The 18,852-nt window shown below is 45.3% G+C and overlaps 1 protein-coding gene across 1 annotated transcript in view; it reads left to right on the top strand.

Moving 5' to 3' along the window:
* Positions 1-6,746: 6,746 nt before the first annotated feature.
* LOC119974218 (cell surface hyaluronidase-like) overlaps positions 6,747-18,852 on the top strand; it is a 180,963-nt gene continuing 168,857 nt past the window's right edge. Inside the window, exons 1-2 of the mRNA XM_038812969.1 lie at positions 6,747-6,784; positions 9,103-9,458. Coding sequence (XP_038668897.1) covers positions 6,750-6,784; positions 9,103-9,458 — 391 coding nt within the window. The 5' untranslated portion in view covers positions 6,747-6,749. The remainder of the gene's footprint in view (positions 6,785-9,102; positions 9,459-18,852) is intronic.

The raw sequence follows: 18,852 nt of genomic DNA, 5'->3' as shown, positions 1-18,852 counted from the left end.
TGAGGAGACTAAATGCAGACTGGGTGACCGCTTTGCGAGACACCTTCACTCAGCCCACAAGCATGACCTCAACCTCCTGTCACTTGCCATTTTAACTCAGCGTCTTGCTCTCATGCCCACATGTCCGTCCTTGACCTGCTGCAATGTTCCAGTGAAGTCCATCGTAAACTGGAGGAGCAGCACCTCATCTCCCGATTAGACAGGTTACAGCCCTTGGGATTCAACGTTGAGTTCAATAACTTTAGACTTTGACTTTTCTCCTCCAGCTTAACCTTTTTTTTATATATCCAAAACATATTTTGTTCCTGTGCAAAAAAACTCTCTCCCTCTCCCCCACTGGGCCAGCTGTAACTTGTTCTTTAAGGTTTGCTACATTTTTGTTGCACTCTCTCCCAGTTCCCACTAATCGCTTTTCGAACCCCCTTTTAGATATAATCACATTTTTCTCTCTCTTTAGTTATGAAGGCGAGTCATGCGGACTTGGAATGTTAACTCTGTTTCTTTCCCTACGGATGCTGTCAGACCTGCTGAGTTTTTCCAGCTTTTTCTGTTTTTGTTCTTAAACCTTGGCACAGTTTCCTGCCAAAGACTGGTTCTGTAATCCATGAAACATCTGTGTGGGTAAATATGGGTGGGCAAATTGAAAAACAAAGTGAGATGGAATCAATTAGGCACCATATGATTTCAAAAGTATTTCCTGTGATTATTTAATGTTGGATTTTCCAGCTGCATCATCATGTGGTAAATGGAAAGAGTCATGGCTTGGAAATAAGTGTTATGGTTCAAGGCTGGTACCCCGTTCACTTCAGCAAGCTGTCCCATCAACAGGTGCATTACTCGGCTAGACGGGAATGGCTGCCTTTATCATGCAGTCAACCAATCACATTGAAGCTTGGAAGATCTTCACCATTGAAGATCTCACCTTGGAATTCTCTCCAAAGGTTGCTCGAACTCGGATGGCTCACTCTGCCCTTTACTCATACGAGTGACTTCACTACTTCCTCATCCAACTCTGTCCATTATTTTGACATTGGTTTCACTTTAAATTAATTAGTACCTTCCAGAATGAATATCTACAATCTTTATTTGTCTTTCGATGTGTTTGGTTGAATTGCTGTATTGCTTCCATATGCATTGATGGGGCAGTGACCACAAAGTGAACTTCTCACCTTGCCCTATGCTGAAGATGATTCCAAGAAGGCCCAGTTCCCCATAATTCGATTCCTGCTTTTCCCCTCGATAGCCACCCCTGTGCAGTTTTGGTGTGCTTCTCTGAGGAAGGATATTCTTGCTATGGAGGGAGTGCAGTATAGGTTTACCAGGCTGATCCCTGGGATGATGGGACTTCCATATGAGGGGAGACTAAGTCAATTAGGATATTAATTGGAGTTTAGAAGAGTAAGAGAATATCTCTTGGAAACTTATAAAATTGTAACAGGATTGGACAGGGTGGATTCAGAAAGAATGTTCCCGATGGTGGGGGAGCCCAGAACTAGGGGTCATAGTTTGAGGATAAGGGATAAACGTTTTCGGGCTGATTTGAGGAGAAATTTCTTCACCCAGAGGCTGGTGAACCTGTGGAATTCATCAATACAGAAAGTATTTGAGACCAAAATGTTGCGTCATTTCAAGAAGGAATTAGATATAGCTCTTATGGCTAAAGAAATCAAGGGACATGGGGGGGAAGGAGGGTCAGAGCTTAATGATCAACCATGATCAGAATGAATGGTGAAGAAGGCTTGAAGGGCTGGATGGCCTCCTCCTGCTTCTACTATATATGTTTCTATGTATGTCTTAGATCTGTAGAAAGCTTAAACCCACTTGGGGCTTGAATACCCCATACCCAGGAAGGAACTTCTCACACCTTTTCCAATCTTTTAGACTGGTTATTGAAAATAACCTGTTGTTCTCTCGGCAGCCTGCCTTACCACTAACTTCGAACCTCACTTTTCCGTTCAGTTCCTCTTATCTCTTTATAGTTTAGAAACATTGTATTCCACTCACTTTTCTTTCTTTCCAAGCTACAAATACTTTAAACAAACCCACTGCCCTTCCTCAATATGCTGAAACTGAGACTCATTCCTTGGATCGCAAAACCAAAACTACGTATTGCTTGGTGTATCTCCTCTACATCTTCACCCATTTCAAACTCAGACTTCGTGTCAGCTCTACGTCATTCCCTCATTTACCTTGTCATTTTTACTCTTTCTGAATCAGCAGTTTGCGAAAATCCACTTGGCCGTACAACTTGATTTTTTAAAATGCAAATGTCGCCATTTTATGTTAGATTTTCAAATAACTTTTTGAAAAATCTCTCTTATGCTACTTTTTCCAGGCCGTGTGTCGGCATGTGGGAATGGGGGCATTAGGGGTGATTTTTGCAGCCTCTCCACCATTTGTCTGCCGACGGACCAACTCCCCCAGCACTTGCAGAGAGAGTTCAGTGGAAGTGGTCTCCCTGCGGTAGGCCGAGGGTCTAGTGGAGTCAGGGGCCCATACCGCAAGGAGGGGGCTGCATTAATGCATGGCCATAATTGAAGCCAACACTGATCCAGCAGGGAGATTTACCCTCAAGCCAGAGTCACGATTATTTGAGGCACTCTGTCATTTTCTGGTCTGCCTCAGCAGCACCCACCTCTCCAAGTGGAATGGCCAAGGCTTTAGAATTGCTGGCCCTCTGATTGGGCCCAGAACATCGGGAATCTGACAGCCATCTTTAATATGATGACTGGTCCAGGCGCAACCAATTAAGAGGCTGTCTACGGGAGGATTGCTGAGAATATTTTTTACATCATCCATTTGGCCCTTAGGTTGGAATCCTCAAAGCCTGCAGGAAAATCCAGCCCATTATGTTTAACAGCATAGTTACAATTGACCGTGTTCGTGTTGGGATCTTGAAACTGGCGTCACAATATAAAATTACAAGGAGAGGATTAGTGGTATTGTCACTGGGCTAGTAATCCAGAGATCCAGCGTAATGGTCTGGGGACGTAGGTTCAAATCCCACCTTGACAGATGATGAAATTTGAAATTTAAAAAAATTTGGAATTAAAAGTCTAAAGACCCATCTGGTTCACTAATGTCCTTTAGGAATAGAAACCTGCCATCATTACCTGGTCTGACTTACATGTGACTCCATAGCAATGCGGTTGTCTCTCAGTTCAAGGGCAATTAGGGATGGTTAATAAATGCTGGCATCCCATGAATGAATTAAACAAAAATAGGAATCCGATTTCTACTGAAGTTTGTAAAACAAAAAAATTCTCTGAACCTTTTGAGTTAGATTGCAATATCAAATGGATTGATGCCACATGTTCTGGCCAGAACAGAGATGATGAGGTAATTTTGTCTTTACAGCTGTAAATGACTGATTAGAACTATCCTCCACTGACTGCATTTGGCTGTAGAAATAATCTTGTTTTCATTGGGGGACTGTTATAGTTTCGCTCCTGAGTTCTGTCTGCTATAGTTGGTAGAAACTCTGTTTAAATTGAGGGTTTGCTGAATAAATAATTTCCATTTAAATTTCAGGTTTGCTTTGTAAATAGATTCTGTTCACTGTTTGCTGAGCAAACGGACTCTGTTTGCCCGGAGACTGTTTCAATGCTCCAAGTCTCACCCTGCTTCCAACTCATTGGCTGAAATAGTGTCAACAGTCCTCAATTTCATTAACTCCCAAATGTTGGTTCATGTTAAAGTGAATGGTGGTTTTCAAAAGAGGTCATGTGTGGCATCGTTTGAATGTGCAACGTCCATGCTTTCTAACATTCAAATGATGTAAAGGAATGGAGGAGGGCTTGAGGCGCAATGGGTGGTGTCCCTACCTCTTGGTCAGAAACTTTGGGTTCGGGTGCCACTTCAGGACTTGATGGTGTATACATGACGTGGCCAAACAACTTGATTACCAAACCTCTAAATTCTTCCAAGAGTGGTAGAATTTCCTGATCAACCATACTTCAGTACACTGCCAAGCATAATCATAGACTAATCCAATGGAAATCCATGATCGGCAATGCTCTCTCAAGGTTTGGTACCTCAAGCAGGAGGAGGGAAAGAATGGGGTTGGTGAAATGGGGCCACAATGTCATGTCTAATCCATTACAGTTCAAACTTGGAAAACAAGACAACATGTTTTCCAAATGGAGTTAGATGTGGTCACCAATCATGAACAAAACAGAGGAAGGGGTTAATAGTTACCCAGTTTATTCCCAACACCAGTGTTAATTCATTCTGAAGTAGGGAACCAGACACCAAGTATTTATTTAATACTACATTTATTTGCAGAAACAGCATTACATATGTCTGCTCGGTCTCTCACCGTCACCCAGATGTCTCGATTTATATACTTTCTTGTGTATCTTCACATTCTTTTCTCCCTTTGAGAATGATGGGGAATGTTCAAAGAATTTCGCAGATTTGATTAACAACCTGCTTTGGGCCTTGTGAATGCTCCTTTTGCGGAGAAGGACTTGAACCAAGGCCTTGCAGCTCAGACACAGGTGCAAACTCATCACTCGGACTCAAATTTCTTGGTATACTCCTTTAAAATCACAACAGACAAATTAACTAATGATCAACTTTCAAGGAGAAAGTCTTTCCTTATATGTGGTCAAGGTACTTTTCATAGAATTTACAGTGCAGAAGGAGGCCATTCGGCCCATCGAGTCTGCACTGGCTCTTGGAAAGAGCACCCTACCCAAGGTCAACACCTCCACCCTATCCCCATAACCCAGTAACCCCACCCAACACTAAGGGCAATTTTGAACACTAAGGGCAATTTATCATGGCCAATCCACCTAACCTGCACATCTTTGGACTGTGGGTGGAAACCGGAGCACCCGGAGGAAACCCACGCACACACGGGGAGGATGTGCAAACTCCGCACAGACAGTGACCCAAGCCAGAATCGAACCGGAGCTGTGAAGCGATTGTGCTATCCACAATGCTACCGTGCTGCCCAACTTAATCAATCAATGTCCTTCACTGCCTGTTCCAATGGGAGGTCATTCAGGGAAACATCGTTGAGGGTGGCGGCATGGGGGGAATGGCATGGGAGGGGGGAGAACTCATGGGGGAAGTGCCATGGGAGAAGGAATACATCCCTAGTTGTCCTTAAGAAGATGACGGTGAGCTGCCTTCTTATACTGCTGCAGTCTATGTCTTGTTGGGGAGGGAGTTCCAGGATTTTGACACAGCCACAGTGAAGGAACGGCCAATATATTTCCAAGTCATGCTGGTGAATGGCTCAGAGGGGAGCTTGCAGTTCTTTGTATTCTCGTACATCTATTGTCTTTGTTCTTCGAGGTGATAGTTGGAAGGTGTGGTCAAAAGAGCCCTCCAGCTGTGCATCTTGTACTTAAGTGGTGGAGGGAGTGAATGTTTAAGGTGATGGATGGGGTACTGATAAAGTGGGCTGCATTGTCCTGAATGGTGTTGAGCTTCTTGAGTGTTGTTGGTGCTGCACTCATCCAGGCAAGTGGCGAGTATTCCATCACACTCCTGACTTGTGCCTTGTAGATGGTGGACAGATTTTGGGCAGTCAAGAGGTGAGCTACTCACTGCAGGATTTCGAGGCTCTGACCTGCTCTTGTAGCCACAGTATTTATATGGCTGGGTCCAGTTCAGTTTCTGGTCAATGGTAACCACCAGGATGTTGAGAGTGGCAGGATTCAGCAATGGTAATAACAGTTGTAGGAGATGGTCATTGCCTAGCACTTGTTGACATGAATGTCACTTGCCACTTGTTTGCTCAAGCCTGAATATTGTCCACGTCTTACTGCTTCAGTCCGTGTCTATAGCCGTGTCTATAGTCAGTCCGTGTCCATAACCTGGGTATGACTGATCTGTAGCATCCAATCATTGGGCTATTTCCATTTACCATTGTGTCGCATTTGAATCGGTGCATTGTGCGGTATGGTGGCAAAGCGGTGGCACACAGATGCCTCATAGCGCCAGGGACCCAGATCAATTCTTTGTGGGTTGCCTGGTGCTCTGGTTTCCTCCCACAGTCAGGTTATATGAGGTTATGGGGAATGGGTGGGGGGTAAGCCTCGGTAGTGTGCTCTTCCAGAGGGTCGCTGCAGACTCGATGGGCCAAATGGCCTCCTTCTGCCCTGCAGGGATTTTATGAACCCTGAATCTCCTCCTCTTCCAGCAGTTTGCTGTCTAACTTTCAACCAAAGGGGCGGCACGGTAGACCAGTGGTTAGCACCGTTGCTTCACAGGTCCAGGGTCCTAGGGTCGAATTTTGGCTTGGGTGACTGTCTGTGCGGAGTCTGCACATTCTCCCCGTATCTGCGTGGGTTTCCTCCGGGTGCTCCGGTTTCCTCCCACAGTCCAAAGATGTGCAGGTTAGGTGGATTGGCCGTGCAAAATTGCTCTTAGTGTCCAAAAGGTTAGGTGGGGTTACTGGGTTACGGTGAAAGGGTGGAGGTGTGGGCTTAAGTAGGGTGCTCTGTCCAAGGGCCGGTGCAGACTCGATGGGCCGGATGGCCTCCTTATGCACTGTAAGTTCTATGATTCAATGCATCAAAATGAGAGCTGTGGCCAAAGGTAGGCAGCGGGAACGGGGTTTCCCCCTCCGCCCCCCCCCCCCCCCCCCCCCAACCTCACCCCATCCATCCCCTGTCATTTAAAGCAAAAAATGCGCACATGTAAGAAGTGAGTGTGGAGCCTAGCGTGGGGCAGCGGGAGCTGCCGCATCAAAGGGCAGCGAGTCCAGGCTGCTGAGGGCTGGAATGTGCTGGTGGATGCGGTTCAGGCTCCATGACTATTTTGCTTCCAGGTGAGTGCTCCGGGAATCTGCCACGTGGATCCAGGGACAGGAGAAAGTTGGTAAATGGACAGAGAGGTGGAGCTCCCTCTGACCTCCAGAGAGAGAGAGAGACACACACACACAGACAGCACTCACAAACTCACTCCCTGCTGCTGTCAGCGCCCTGAACTCTGCTCAATCCCTTACATTGACAAACAGCATGGAATGCTACAGATTTCCCTCGCCCGCAATAAGTCCAATGCAGGCTTTTCAATCATTCAATTCGATGGAAAACACCGAGGAAATAATCAGTGTTTGACAGCAATTGAGTCGTTGGGGGGTTCTCTGGGGATTTAGCCTGGGGGTTTGCCTGTTGTGAGAGGGATCTTCCAGCCCTGGTCGCTGCTTGTGTCTGAATGATGACTTCAGCGATGTGAAACCCTTCCCATTTCCACTCGGAATAACCTCATCTCAACTGTTACCCGGTGACAGATCAGCGCCCCCACCCTTGCACCAGAAAGGCTGGTGCTAGTCGCTCTGTGCATGATAGAAACTGTGGGAATATAATCTTCCAGATAAATCCCAGAGGCGCAGCCTTCCTTGTGGGTGGGCGTGTGGAGGGGGGGGGGACCCCCATCAAAACATTTTTTTAAATATAAAAACTGCTAAAAGGGAACAAACAGAGCTTTATTTCCGCTGATGACTAGTTTGTCGAGATCGTTTACAGGGCTGGCTGGGTTTGGAGATGGTTCTTTAGAATGTTACAGAGTCATTTTTTTCTGCAGCTTGTGGCGGGGTGTGCTTGCAGCAGACTGGGGCAGGTCAATACTTTATCCTCAAGTTGGGGTATTTAAAATAAAGCCCCCCCCCCCCCCCCCCCCCCCACACACCAAATCCTCGGCAGTGACTTCTGACAGCGATCTTCAGTGATCAAGGTAAGTGAGAGAGCTGTAAGAGCTTTTGCAACTGATGGGCTGTCTCTACTTTTAATCCTATTAATTACACTCCTGGAAGCATCGTGTAAATAAAAGCCCTTCTTAATAAGAAGTGACAATTGTGAAATGCTGGAAGTGGGAGTTTCTCAGGTTGGAATGTCTTTGCAGATTCACTCACTGCACTGAGTGTAGACATTAAGGGGATAAGACTGTGTGTGTGTATATATAAAAGATGTAACTAGGTTTGGCCTGTGTCCCCTCACCTCCAACCTCCCACATCCTTTATGGAAAATCAGGTTGAATTTCAGACTTTAGACAAGGAAGCAGTCCCACAATTTAATGTCTGGCTTTTTTTTTTGCTGTTTAAAATTCTCCAAGGTGTTTATTGGGGCTGTTGTGTTTCATTTCAGACACAATGTTATTCCTTCTCAGACCGAGAGCCACACTATTAACTGGTCTGATTTTTTTTGTTTGTTTAAATTTTGAGGAAAGCTCCTGATGTAATCGGTCTTGTGGTTTCCTGAGCTGGCTTATTTAATGAAGGAGTGCGGAAATCTCCAATACAGCAATGATTAATGTACTTAATGGACAAGGTAAAGATTGCAGTTATGGTAGGGTAGGGGTATTATAACATGAAGACATTGACGTGCCCACAGCTTGACACTTGCCCCTGTGTCAGGGAATCTCTGGTGATATTAAAGCCCCCCCCCCCCATCCCCATAGAATCCATAGTATCCCTACAGTACAGAATGAGGCCATTTGGCCCAACGAGTCTGCACTGACCCTCTGAAAGAGCACCCAACCAAGGGCCTCTCCCCTGCCCTATCCACGTAATCCCGCGCATTGATCATGGCTGATCAACCTAAACTGTACATCCTCGGACACTAAGGGGCAATTTAGCATGGCTAATCCATCTAAACTGCACATGGCAGGCAACCTAACAACCCAGAAGAAACCCACGCAGACACAGGGGGAATGTGCAAACTCCACACAGTTGCCCAAGGCTGGAATTGAACCCGGGTCCCTGGCGCTGTCAGGCGGCAGTGCTAACCATTGTGCCGCCCTACCCCAGTGACTATAGAATTCCAGTAAGAAGTCTTACAACACCAGGTTAAAGTCCAACAGGTTTGTTTCAAACACTAGCTTTCGGAGCACATCTCCTTCCTCAGGTGCTCACCCCAGTCCAACGCCGGCATGTTGGCGACTCTTGGTCAGAACCGGAAGATATTAGTCATGGAAAGTTGCTGTGGACCACCCTGCTGGCCATATCCCAATAGGGAATCCTCATCCTAGTCATCAGCACACCCCTAGTGGCTCTGGTACCATGTCGGTCACCAATAGTCACTGCTTTAGTCACCTATATATTGTATTGTCTTCAGTTTGTAAACATTAACCCCGTTGTTCTGGTCTCAGTTACAGGTTGGAAATGCAGACTGACAAGAACCTCAAAGCCCAATCTACTGTCAAAGACACTAACTGTTCAGCTGAGAACGTTTCACAATCTCAATTGCCTGGGGCCTTTCACTCATTGTCTTCTTTACGGAAGCATTTACCTCTTCCAAATAACTCACCTGCACCCCTGGTGACGCCGAGGCATCTTGCACCTGAGAATCACCTCGTAGAGAAACGGAAGAAAGCGTGCAGTGGCCCTGGAACAACTAAAGCGTTCACGAGTCACCTGTTGCTTTTTGCAGCGTTTCTCTTAGTTCTACCAGGTTTGCGATGCTGTGATGGTAAAATTCAGTTATCACACGGAAAAGGTTCTAAAGGTAAGCAAGACATACCCTCAAAATGGAACGATGTGCCTACCCGATGAGAAGGAAAGATAGATTACCTAACCTGTAGAACCATGGTCGAAAAAGAGATACGAGATAACAAAATGAAAGGATAGAGCATACAAAAGTGTGAAGAATAGTGTAGATCCAGGGAACTGGGAGAAGTATAAAGAAAAACAAAGGAAGACAATGGTTGTCAAGGCTGATATGGTCTCTTTAAAAACAGATGAAGGCAAAATAGCGCGGATGATGTATATCTGAAATAAAAACAGAAAACCTCAGCATGTCTGGCAACATCTGTGGAGAGAGAAGCAGGGGTAACGTTTCAAGTCCAAATTATTTTAAAAACAGATGTGGGTAGTATTGCACAAGAATATAAGGAAATGCAGATTTAAGTCAAACTTCACAGCAGGGGAGGAGGATAATATACCTGCCATCCCCGGGAGCTAATAAAGAAGCAAGGACTGGAACTCACAAAGATTAAAGTAAGCAATAAAGCTCCCAGAAAAAAATAATGGCACTACATACCGCACGATTTCCAGGACCCAAGGTTTTCACCCCAAGGTTTTAAAGGAAGTAAGTAGGGAAATTGCAGATGCTTTAATCATTATCTTCCTGAGCGCTCGAAGGAATTCTTTATTTAATTTGGAAAATTAAAAATCATAGAATTCTTTCAGTGCTGAAGGAGGCTATTCAGCCCATTGAGTCTGCACTGACCCTCCAAAAGAGTACCCCATCCAGCCCCACTCCCCCCGCCCTATCCCAGTAATCCCACCTAATCTTTGCACACTAAGGGGCAATTTAGCATGGCCATTCTACCTAACTTGCACATCGTTGGACTGTGGGAGGAAACCAGAGCACCCGAAGAAAACCCACGCAGACATGGGGAGAAGGTGCAAAGTTCACACAGACAGTCACCCAAGGCCGGAATTGAGCCCGGGTCCCTGATGCTGTGTGGCGGCAGTGCTAACCACTGTGTAACCGTGCCGTCCCATTTTTAAGAAATATGATGGAGAGAAAGCAGGAAATTATAGACCTGTTCGTTCAACAGGTTGCGGGCAAGTTATTAGGATCTACAATGCAGGAGTGGGTGACTGTGCATTAGGGAAATGTAAGCTGGAGACAGCCAGTCAGGGTTTTTAAAGTTCAGGTCATGTCAATTGAGCCTAATTTGATTATTTGAGGAAGTAATTAACAGAAGAGAGAGAACGGAATGTCTGCAGATGCTACTTATATGGATTTGAACAAGACATTCATAGAATCATAGAATTTGCAGTGCAGAAGGAGGCCATTCAGACCATCGAGTCTGCACCAGCCCCTGGAAAGAGCACCCTACTTAAACCCATGCCTCCACCCTATCCCCATAACCCAGCAACCCCACCCAACCTTTGTGGACACTAAGGGCAATTTAGCATGGCCAATCCACCTAACCTACACATCCTTGGACTGTGGAAGGAAACCTGAGAACCCGGAGGAAACCCAGGCAGACGCGGGGAGAACCGCAGACTCCACACAGACAGGGACTCAAGCCGGGAACCTGGGACTCTGGAGCTGTGAAGCAACTGTGCTAACCATTGTGTTACCTTGCTGCACGGTTCCATGTAATTGGGGACTGTAGTCAAAATGAAATCCAATGGAACTGAAAGCAAGCTATTGACCTGGTTAGGAGATGGGTTAATCGGTAGAAGACAGAGAGTAGGGTCAATGGGTATGTACCAAAAATAGAAAATGCTGGAAACACTTGAGTAGCTTCTATGGAGAGAAACAAAGTTAAATGTTCAGGTCAACGATGACTCTGTTAATGGGTGTATACTTGTCTTGGAAGTAAATGACTAGCAATGATGCAAAAAAATCTCGTCCAGGACCTCAGCTGTTCACTGCGTTTATTAATAACTTAAATAACACAATAGAGACCCCCATGCATCCAGGTTTGCTGATGACAAATGATTGGTGGAATAGTAAGAAATGAGATGGGAGCATGAAACTACAAAGAGACATTGATAGATTATGTGAGTCGGCAAAACTGAGGCAGGTTGACCTCAATATTTGAGGTCATCCAGTTTTCTCCAAAGAATGATGATCTGAATATTTTTTTCAAATAGTGAACAGACAGGGATAGTTTAGGTCCACAGAGATTTTCAGTCCATGTGCACAGCTTATTAAAGATAGGAACAAAATATAATCAAAAAAGGCAAATGAAATGTTAGCCTTTATAACTAAAAGGCTAGAATATAATGGTGAGAAATCCTTGCTACAAGTATTCAAAGTCCTGATTAAACCACATCTGAGATATTGTGTAAAGTCCTGACACTACAACTGGGAAAGGATATATTAGTGTTGGACAAATTGCAACATTAGCTCAACAGCAACCTGCAAGGGCTCCAAGGGTTAAAATATGAGGCGACCTTACATAAATTAGGCTTACATTCCACAGAATCGAAAAGAGTAATGGGTGATTTGATTGAGGTTTTTACAATTTCTGGGAGAGTCTGGGACAGGGGAACATTACTTTAGGATCAGAGGCAGGACATTGGGGAAATAAGTCAGGATATACTTCTTCACATAAAGGGTGGTGGAAGTCTGGAACCCCCTCACAAAAGGCAGTAGAGGCTAACTCAATGAATGAATTTAACTTTGAGCTGTGAACGTGTAGCTGGACAATATGGAGGCAAGGCCAGTAAATGGAATTAGAATGAAAAACAGACATTGAGTGGCAGCAGACCTTTCAGGGCCTCGGGTTTTACGCTGCATTCGTTTAGTGATCATTTAGAGGCTGCAGGAGGAATCTTCAGCTCCATGGTCTCCAAGGAAACCATGTGTACTGTCCATTAGATAAAGAGGTGTTTCAAGTACAGGTTATGTACATTCCAACAAGATGGAAAGCCAGGGGAACCAATACCAGGACTCTTCTGACCAAACAGGTGCCGGAATGTGGCGACTAGGGGCTTTTCACAGTAACTTCATTTGAAGCCTACTTGTGACAATAAGCGATTTTCATTTTCATTTCATTTCAAGAGAGATTTTAAAAATGATGACTTAAAAGGTGTATATGATGCATGTCAGGTGAATCTTTCAAGAGTCAGGCCAAATATAATAAACTGAGATGGAAATTGAAGAGGAAAATGAAACTGGCAAAGAGAGAACATCAAATCTGATTGGCAGTCAAAGGGTGTGACTTAACTAAATGGGCACAGTAAGAAGTCTTACAACACCAGGTTAAAGTCCAACAGGTTTGTTTCAAACACAGGCTTTCGGAGCACTGCCCCTTCCTCAGATTCACCTGAGACTCACTTCTTACTGTGCTCACCCCAGTCCAACGCCGGCATCTCCACATCATAACTAAATGGGAACAAAGTCCCATAGCGAGAGCCTTTAGCCACGTGTTTGCCGGATCTCGCAGCGCTGAGAAACACAATGCTATTGAATGGAACTCAGGTTAGATGGGGAGATAGGGGACCTCAGTGGGGAATGCACAGCCGAGGTCGCACATTGCCCCGTTTTCTGTACTGCTTGCCAGAACCCCTCAATGTCGCAAGAGATCGGGACTCCATTTTTAAATGGTGCCCTAAACTCGAGCCCCCGATGCGACCCCCGACCTCCCCATGCCCCAACGCACTATGGGGGGGGGGGGGGGGGGCAGGGGAACCCCCCCCCCCCCCCCCCCGCACTCCCCCAACATCCACGCCAGACACCCTTTGTCGTGTTAGGTACACTGGTCTAACACTGGCTGCAACAGGTTGCAGCTTAGATCAAAAAGATACTCCAGACCTTGAAGTTAGTTCAATCAGGTTTATTGAACTAATAGCACAGTTAGCACAGTTCTATGTGAGTTCGACTCTCTGCTAACTTAAGGTGTGGTTACTCTGTCTGACTGAACCAGACTAGCTCTTAGCCACGTGGTGGAGGTGTGAGATTGTAACAACACTCTTGACTGACCCTCTAGATGTTCATCAGTGGAAAGAGGCGGAGTGTGAGTGCCTCGTGTCTTTTATAGTCAGATCCCACCCCTGAGTGTCCTGCCTGCTTATTGGTCATGTCCTGTTCTCTGTGTCCATTAGCTGCTTGTCTATATATCATTATGTGTGTGCCTGCATATCATGACACCCTTGGCATGTCATTTTTAAAAATTCTTTCATGTGATGTAGGTGTCACTGGCAAGACCAGCATTTGTTACCCATCCCTAATTGACTTTGAGAAGGCGTGGAGCTATTTTCGTGGAGAGATTAAGTTCATCTGGTGTAGGTGCGTTCGCATTGCTGTTAGGAAGGGAGTTCCTGATTTTTGACCCAGTAACAGTGAAGGAAAGACAATATATTTCCACATTAGGATACTTTGTGGCTTAGAGGGGAACTTCCAGGTGGTGGTGTTCCTATGTGTCCGCTGTCCTTGTCCTTCCAGGTCACAGAGGATATTGCAGAGGTTGTGGGTTTGGAAGACGCTGTCAAAGAAACCTTGGTGAGTTGCTGGAGTGCACCTTGTAGATGGTACACATGGCTGCCGCTGTGCATTGGTGTTGGATAGAGGGAATGTTTAAGATAGTGAATACAATGCTAATCAGGTAACTGCATTATCCTGAATGTGAGCTTCTTGAGTGCTGTTGGAGCTACACTCATCCAGGCAAGTGGAGAGAATTCCATCACACCATTGACTTGTGCTTTGTAGATGGTAGACAGGCTTTGGGGAGTAAGGGGAGGTACGTTGCTCACAGCTGAATTCCCAGCCTCTGACCTGCTCTTGTAGTTGCAGTATTTATATGGCTAGTACAGTTCTGTTTCTGGTTAATAGTAACCTCCAGGATGTTGACAGTGGGGATTCACCAATGGCATTATCATTGAATGTCAAGGGGTGATGGTTAGAACCATAGGATCCCTACAGGGAGACCATTCAACCCATCCAGTCCACACTGACCCTCTGAAAGAGAACGCCAACCAGGCCCCCACCTCTGCCCCACTCCTGCAACCCCATATAACCTGCACACCTTTGGACACTAAGGGGCAATTTAGCGTGGTCAATTCACCTAACTTGCACATCTTTGGGCTGTGGGAGGAAACCGGAGCACCTGGAGGAAATCACGCAGACACGGGGAGAAAGTGCAAACTCCACACAGTCACAGGCCGGAATTGAACCCAGGTCCCTGGCGCTGTGAGCCAGCAGTGTTAACCATTGTGTCATTGTGCCGCTCTCTTGTTGGAGATGTTCATTACCTTGCATTTGAGTGGGGCAAATGGTACTTGCCATTTATGGGACCATGCCTGAAGATTGCAAAATGACATGGGCTGCTTCAGTATCTGAGGAGCTGCCAATGGTACTGAACATTGTGTCATCAGTGAAAATTCTCACTTCTGATCTTAAAATGGATGGAAGGTCATTGATGAAGCATCTGAAGATAGTTGGGCCTAGGACATAAGCCTGAGGATCTCCTGCAGTGATGTTGTGTAACTGAGATGATCGACATCCAACAACCACAACCATTTTCCAGGTATGACTCCAAGTGGTGGAGAATATTCCCCTTGATTCCCATTGATTTCAGATTGCTAGGGCTCCTTGATGCCACACTCGGTAAAAAGCTGCCTTGATAGCAAGGCCAATGTTATAACCCGATCGAGACCTATGGGGTTAGAGCAATTAGTCTCCCTGTGAGTCTTGTAGAGTACGAGCTCCCCCGCTGAGGGCCGAGGACCCCATGGACAATGTACTGGAATTTGATATAAAAGTCAGCTAGACCTGGAACTGACACCTCAGACCCGGCTGAGATCTGAAGAGTATTGTACATATTATTGCTCTCCACTCGCCTCAGACTCGTCTGTAGTCACTAAAGACAGTCACTCTCACCTCACCTCCTGAACTCAGCTACTTTGTTCATTTTGGAGATAACGCTACAATGAGGTCAAAGGCAAGTGACCCTGGAGAGTGGTGAGCAGGTATTAAGTGGCAGAGTGGGGCCTCTTAGGGATAAAGAAGGTATTATGTGGTCAGGGGCGCACTGCAAGACTAGAATATTTAATGATCACTTTATGTTGATGTTTACTAATGATGCTCTAACAATATCGATAGAAGGGGAGATGGTATTAATGATGGATGGGATGAAAATTGAGAGGAATGTCTGACTAGGCTTGGAGTAGATACATCGGCTGATCCAGATGGCTTGTACCACACATTGCTAAAGGAAGGGGGATGGAGGTAGCTTTCCATAATCTTCCCTAGAAATGGTGATGTGTTAAGCAATTGGAAAGTGGCATATATGACACCCTTGTTCAAGAAAGGGTCTAATGAGACATTTGTGGGATGTATGGACTGGTTATTTTAACACCAATGGTGGGTAAGGTTTTAGAAGTAATAATCAGGGGGAAAAAAATCAACTGGAACTTGGTGAGGTTTGAGTTAATCAAGGAGAGTTTGCGTTAATTAAGGAGTGTTTGAGTTGATTAAGGAGATTTTGAGTTATTAAGAAGAGCCAGCACTAATTTGTAATAGGCAGATCATACTTAATTAATCGATTGAGATTTTTGATGAACAGAAAAGGTTGATGAAGGGATTATGGTTTACATGGGTAAGTGTTTTATAAAGTATCGCATAAAAGGATGGTTAACAAAATTGAGGCTCATTAAATAGGATGGCCAGTGTCAGCTTGGATAAAATATTGAACAAAATGGGGACAGCAAACAGCGAGTATCTTTCAGACTGGGTGAAGGGTACATAGTGGTGTTCCCTGAGGTTCAGTGGTAGGGCCACTGTTCTTTTTTGTAAATGACTTGGATCCATAGAAAATAGGAGCTGGAGGAAGCCATTTGGCCCTTCAAGCCTTCTCCACTATTCATTATGATTATAGCTGATCATCCAACACAATAGCCCCCGCTTTCCTCCCATATCCGTTGATCCCCTTCACCCTAAGTGCTCTATCTAACTACTTCTTGAAAACATACAATGTTTTGGTTTCAACTACTGCCAATCTCTGGGTGAAGAAATTTCTCCTCATCTCTGTCCTAAATGGTCCACCCCGTAGCCTCAGACTGTGCCCCCTGGTTCTGGACACACCCACGACCAGGAATTCCTTCCTGCATCTACTCTGTCCAGTCCTGTTAGAATTTTATAGGTTTCTATGAGATAGCCCCTCATTCTTCTGAACTCCAGTGACTACAATCCTAACTGATTCAATCTTTCCCATTATTTCAGTCATAGCTCACCCAGAACAGGAATCAGTCTGGTAAAACTTCACTCCACTGCCTCTAGAGCAAGAACATCCTTCCTCAGATAAGGAGACCAAAACTGCTCACAATATTCCAGGCATGGCCTCACCAAGGCCCTGTATAATTGCAGCTCCTGTATAATTCCCTGCTCCTGTACTAGAATCTTCTTGCAATGAAGGTCAGCATACCATTTGCCTTCTTTACTCCCTGCTGTACCTGCATCCTTACCTTCAGTGACACCCAGGTCTCATTGCACATTCCCCTCACCTAATTTATGGCCATTCAGATAATAGTCTGCCTTCTCATTTTTGCTAACAAAGTGGATAACCTCGCATTTCTCCAAATTATACTTCATCTGCCAGTCATTTGCCCACTCACTTAACTTGTCCAAATCACACTGAAGGATCTCTGCATCCTCCTCGCAGCTTACCCTCCCACCCAACTTGGTGTCATCTGCAAATTTGGCGATATTACATTTTGTTCCCTCATCTAAATCATTAATATATATTGGGAATAGCTGAGGTTCTAGCACCTGCGGTACCCCACTCGTCACTACCTGCCAATTTGAAAAAGACCCGTTAGTTCTGACTCTTTGTTTCTAGTCTGCCAATGGGAACAGTTTTTCTATGACTACCTTATCTAAACCTGTCTTAATCTTGTCCACCTCTATCAAATCTCACGAGGATACAGAGTAAAATTTCAAATATTGCTGATACCATCAAACTTGAAGGTATGACAAACAGGGAGAATCATAGAATCCCTACAGTGCAGAAGGAGGCCATTCGACCCAGAGAGTTTGCACCGACCCTTCAAAAATGCCCGTAACCCCATAACCTAACACGCACAAATCCCGGGACACTAAAAGGAAATTTAGATTGGCCAATCCACCTAACTCGCACATCTTTGGTCTGTGGGAGAAAACCGGAGCACCCAGAGGAAACCCACACAAACATGGGGAGAACGTACAAACTCCTCACAGAATGATACCAGTTGTACCAGTTGTCTGCAACAGGACATGGATGGGCCAGTGGAACTGATGGACAAGGGGCAGGTGGAACTTACTATGGAGAAGTATATGTTGATACATTTTGTGGGAAGGAATAGAATGAGGCAATATAGGCTTAATGGCGCAATTCTAAAGAATGTGCAGGGATGGAGGGACCTGGAGGTTCATGTGGAGAGACATTAGAAGATGGCAGGACAAATTGAGAGACTAGCTAGTGAAGCTTGTGGGATCTTGGCCTTCATTAATAGAGATATTAAATACAAAAAGCAAGGAAGTTAAACTGAACCTTCCTAAAGCTCTGCTTAGGTCACAACTAGAGTATTGCATCCAGTTCTTTAGGAAGAATATGTGAAGGGTGCAGAGGACGTTTACCAGAGTGGTTCCAGGGATGGGGGGATTTTGGAGAAGCTAGGGTTGTCCTTCTTGGAGCGAAGGAGGTTGGGGGGAGATCTGATCGAGGTAGACAAGAGTACGACAAGTTTGGGTAAGGTCGACAAAGAACTGTTCCCATTGGCTGATAGGACAAGGACATGGAACAAAGATTAAAATTTTGTGTAAGAAGTAAAGAGAAAGAAGGAAGTCACTATTAGCAGGGTGGTAGAAACCAACAACTAATGATTTCAGAAGGAAGTTGAATGGGCAATAGAGGGGAATAGACTTGCAGAGTTATGTGCTTAGAGCAGAGAAATGGGACTGACTGGATTGTTCTGCAGAGCCAAATGGCCTACTTCTCTACCATAATGACTCTCTGACTCATGACATGAAGCTATTGGCATGGTGTTGTTTTAAAAATGAGACTGCTCTTTTTTTTCAGCTTCCATAGAATACAGCTAGCCCTGCCAGACCAGTTTCACTTTGACAGCAGCTAGACCTAAACGGAGTAACTATTGACCTTTAACTCCCCGATAACAATTGAAAACCTTGATCCCTGCAAGCTGTACGGATGAATAGGTGTCAGTGTGGTGTATGGGGCAGATATTGGTGAAGACATGCAGTCCCAGCTTGTACAGGCACAGTTTGTTTTGTTGCTGCGATCTGAGCACTGGCCAAAGGGTGTACTGCCTGACCACAGCTGGGACACATATTCTGTGCATAGTGTAATGTTCAAGTTTGTGCCTCTGCTACTGAAACGTCCACCCTGTGCACTAGACTGCACAAAGGAAGAGTGGTGTGCTGCACTGAGAAAACCATAGGG

The sequence above is a fragment of the Scyliorhinus canicula genome, chromosome 12, assembly GCF_902713615.1.
Source record: "Scyliorhinus canicula chromosome 12, sScyCan1.1, whole genome shotgun sequence".
In the NCBI taxonomy this organism is placed as follows: Eukaryota; Metazoa; Chordata; class Chondrichthyes; order Carcharhiniformes; family Scyliorhinidae; genus Scyliorhinus; species Scyliorhinus canicula.
Note: the sequence above shows the minus strand (reverse complement) of the source record. Positions and strands in the feature narration are given on the sequence as shown.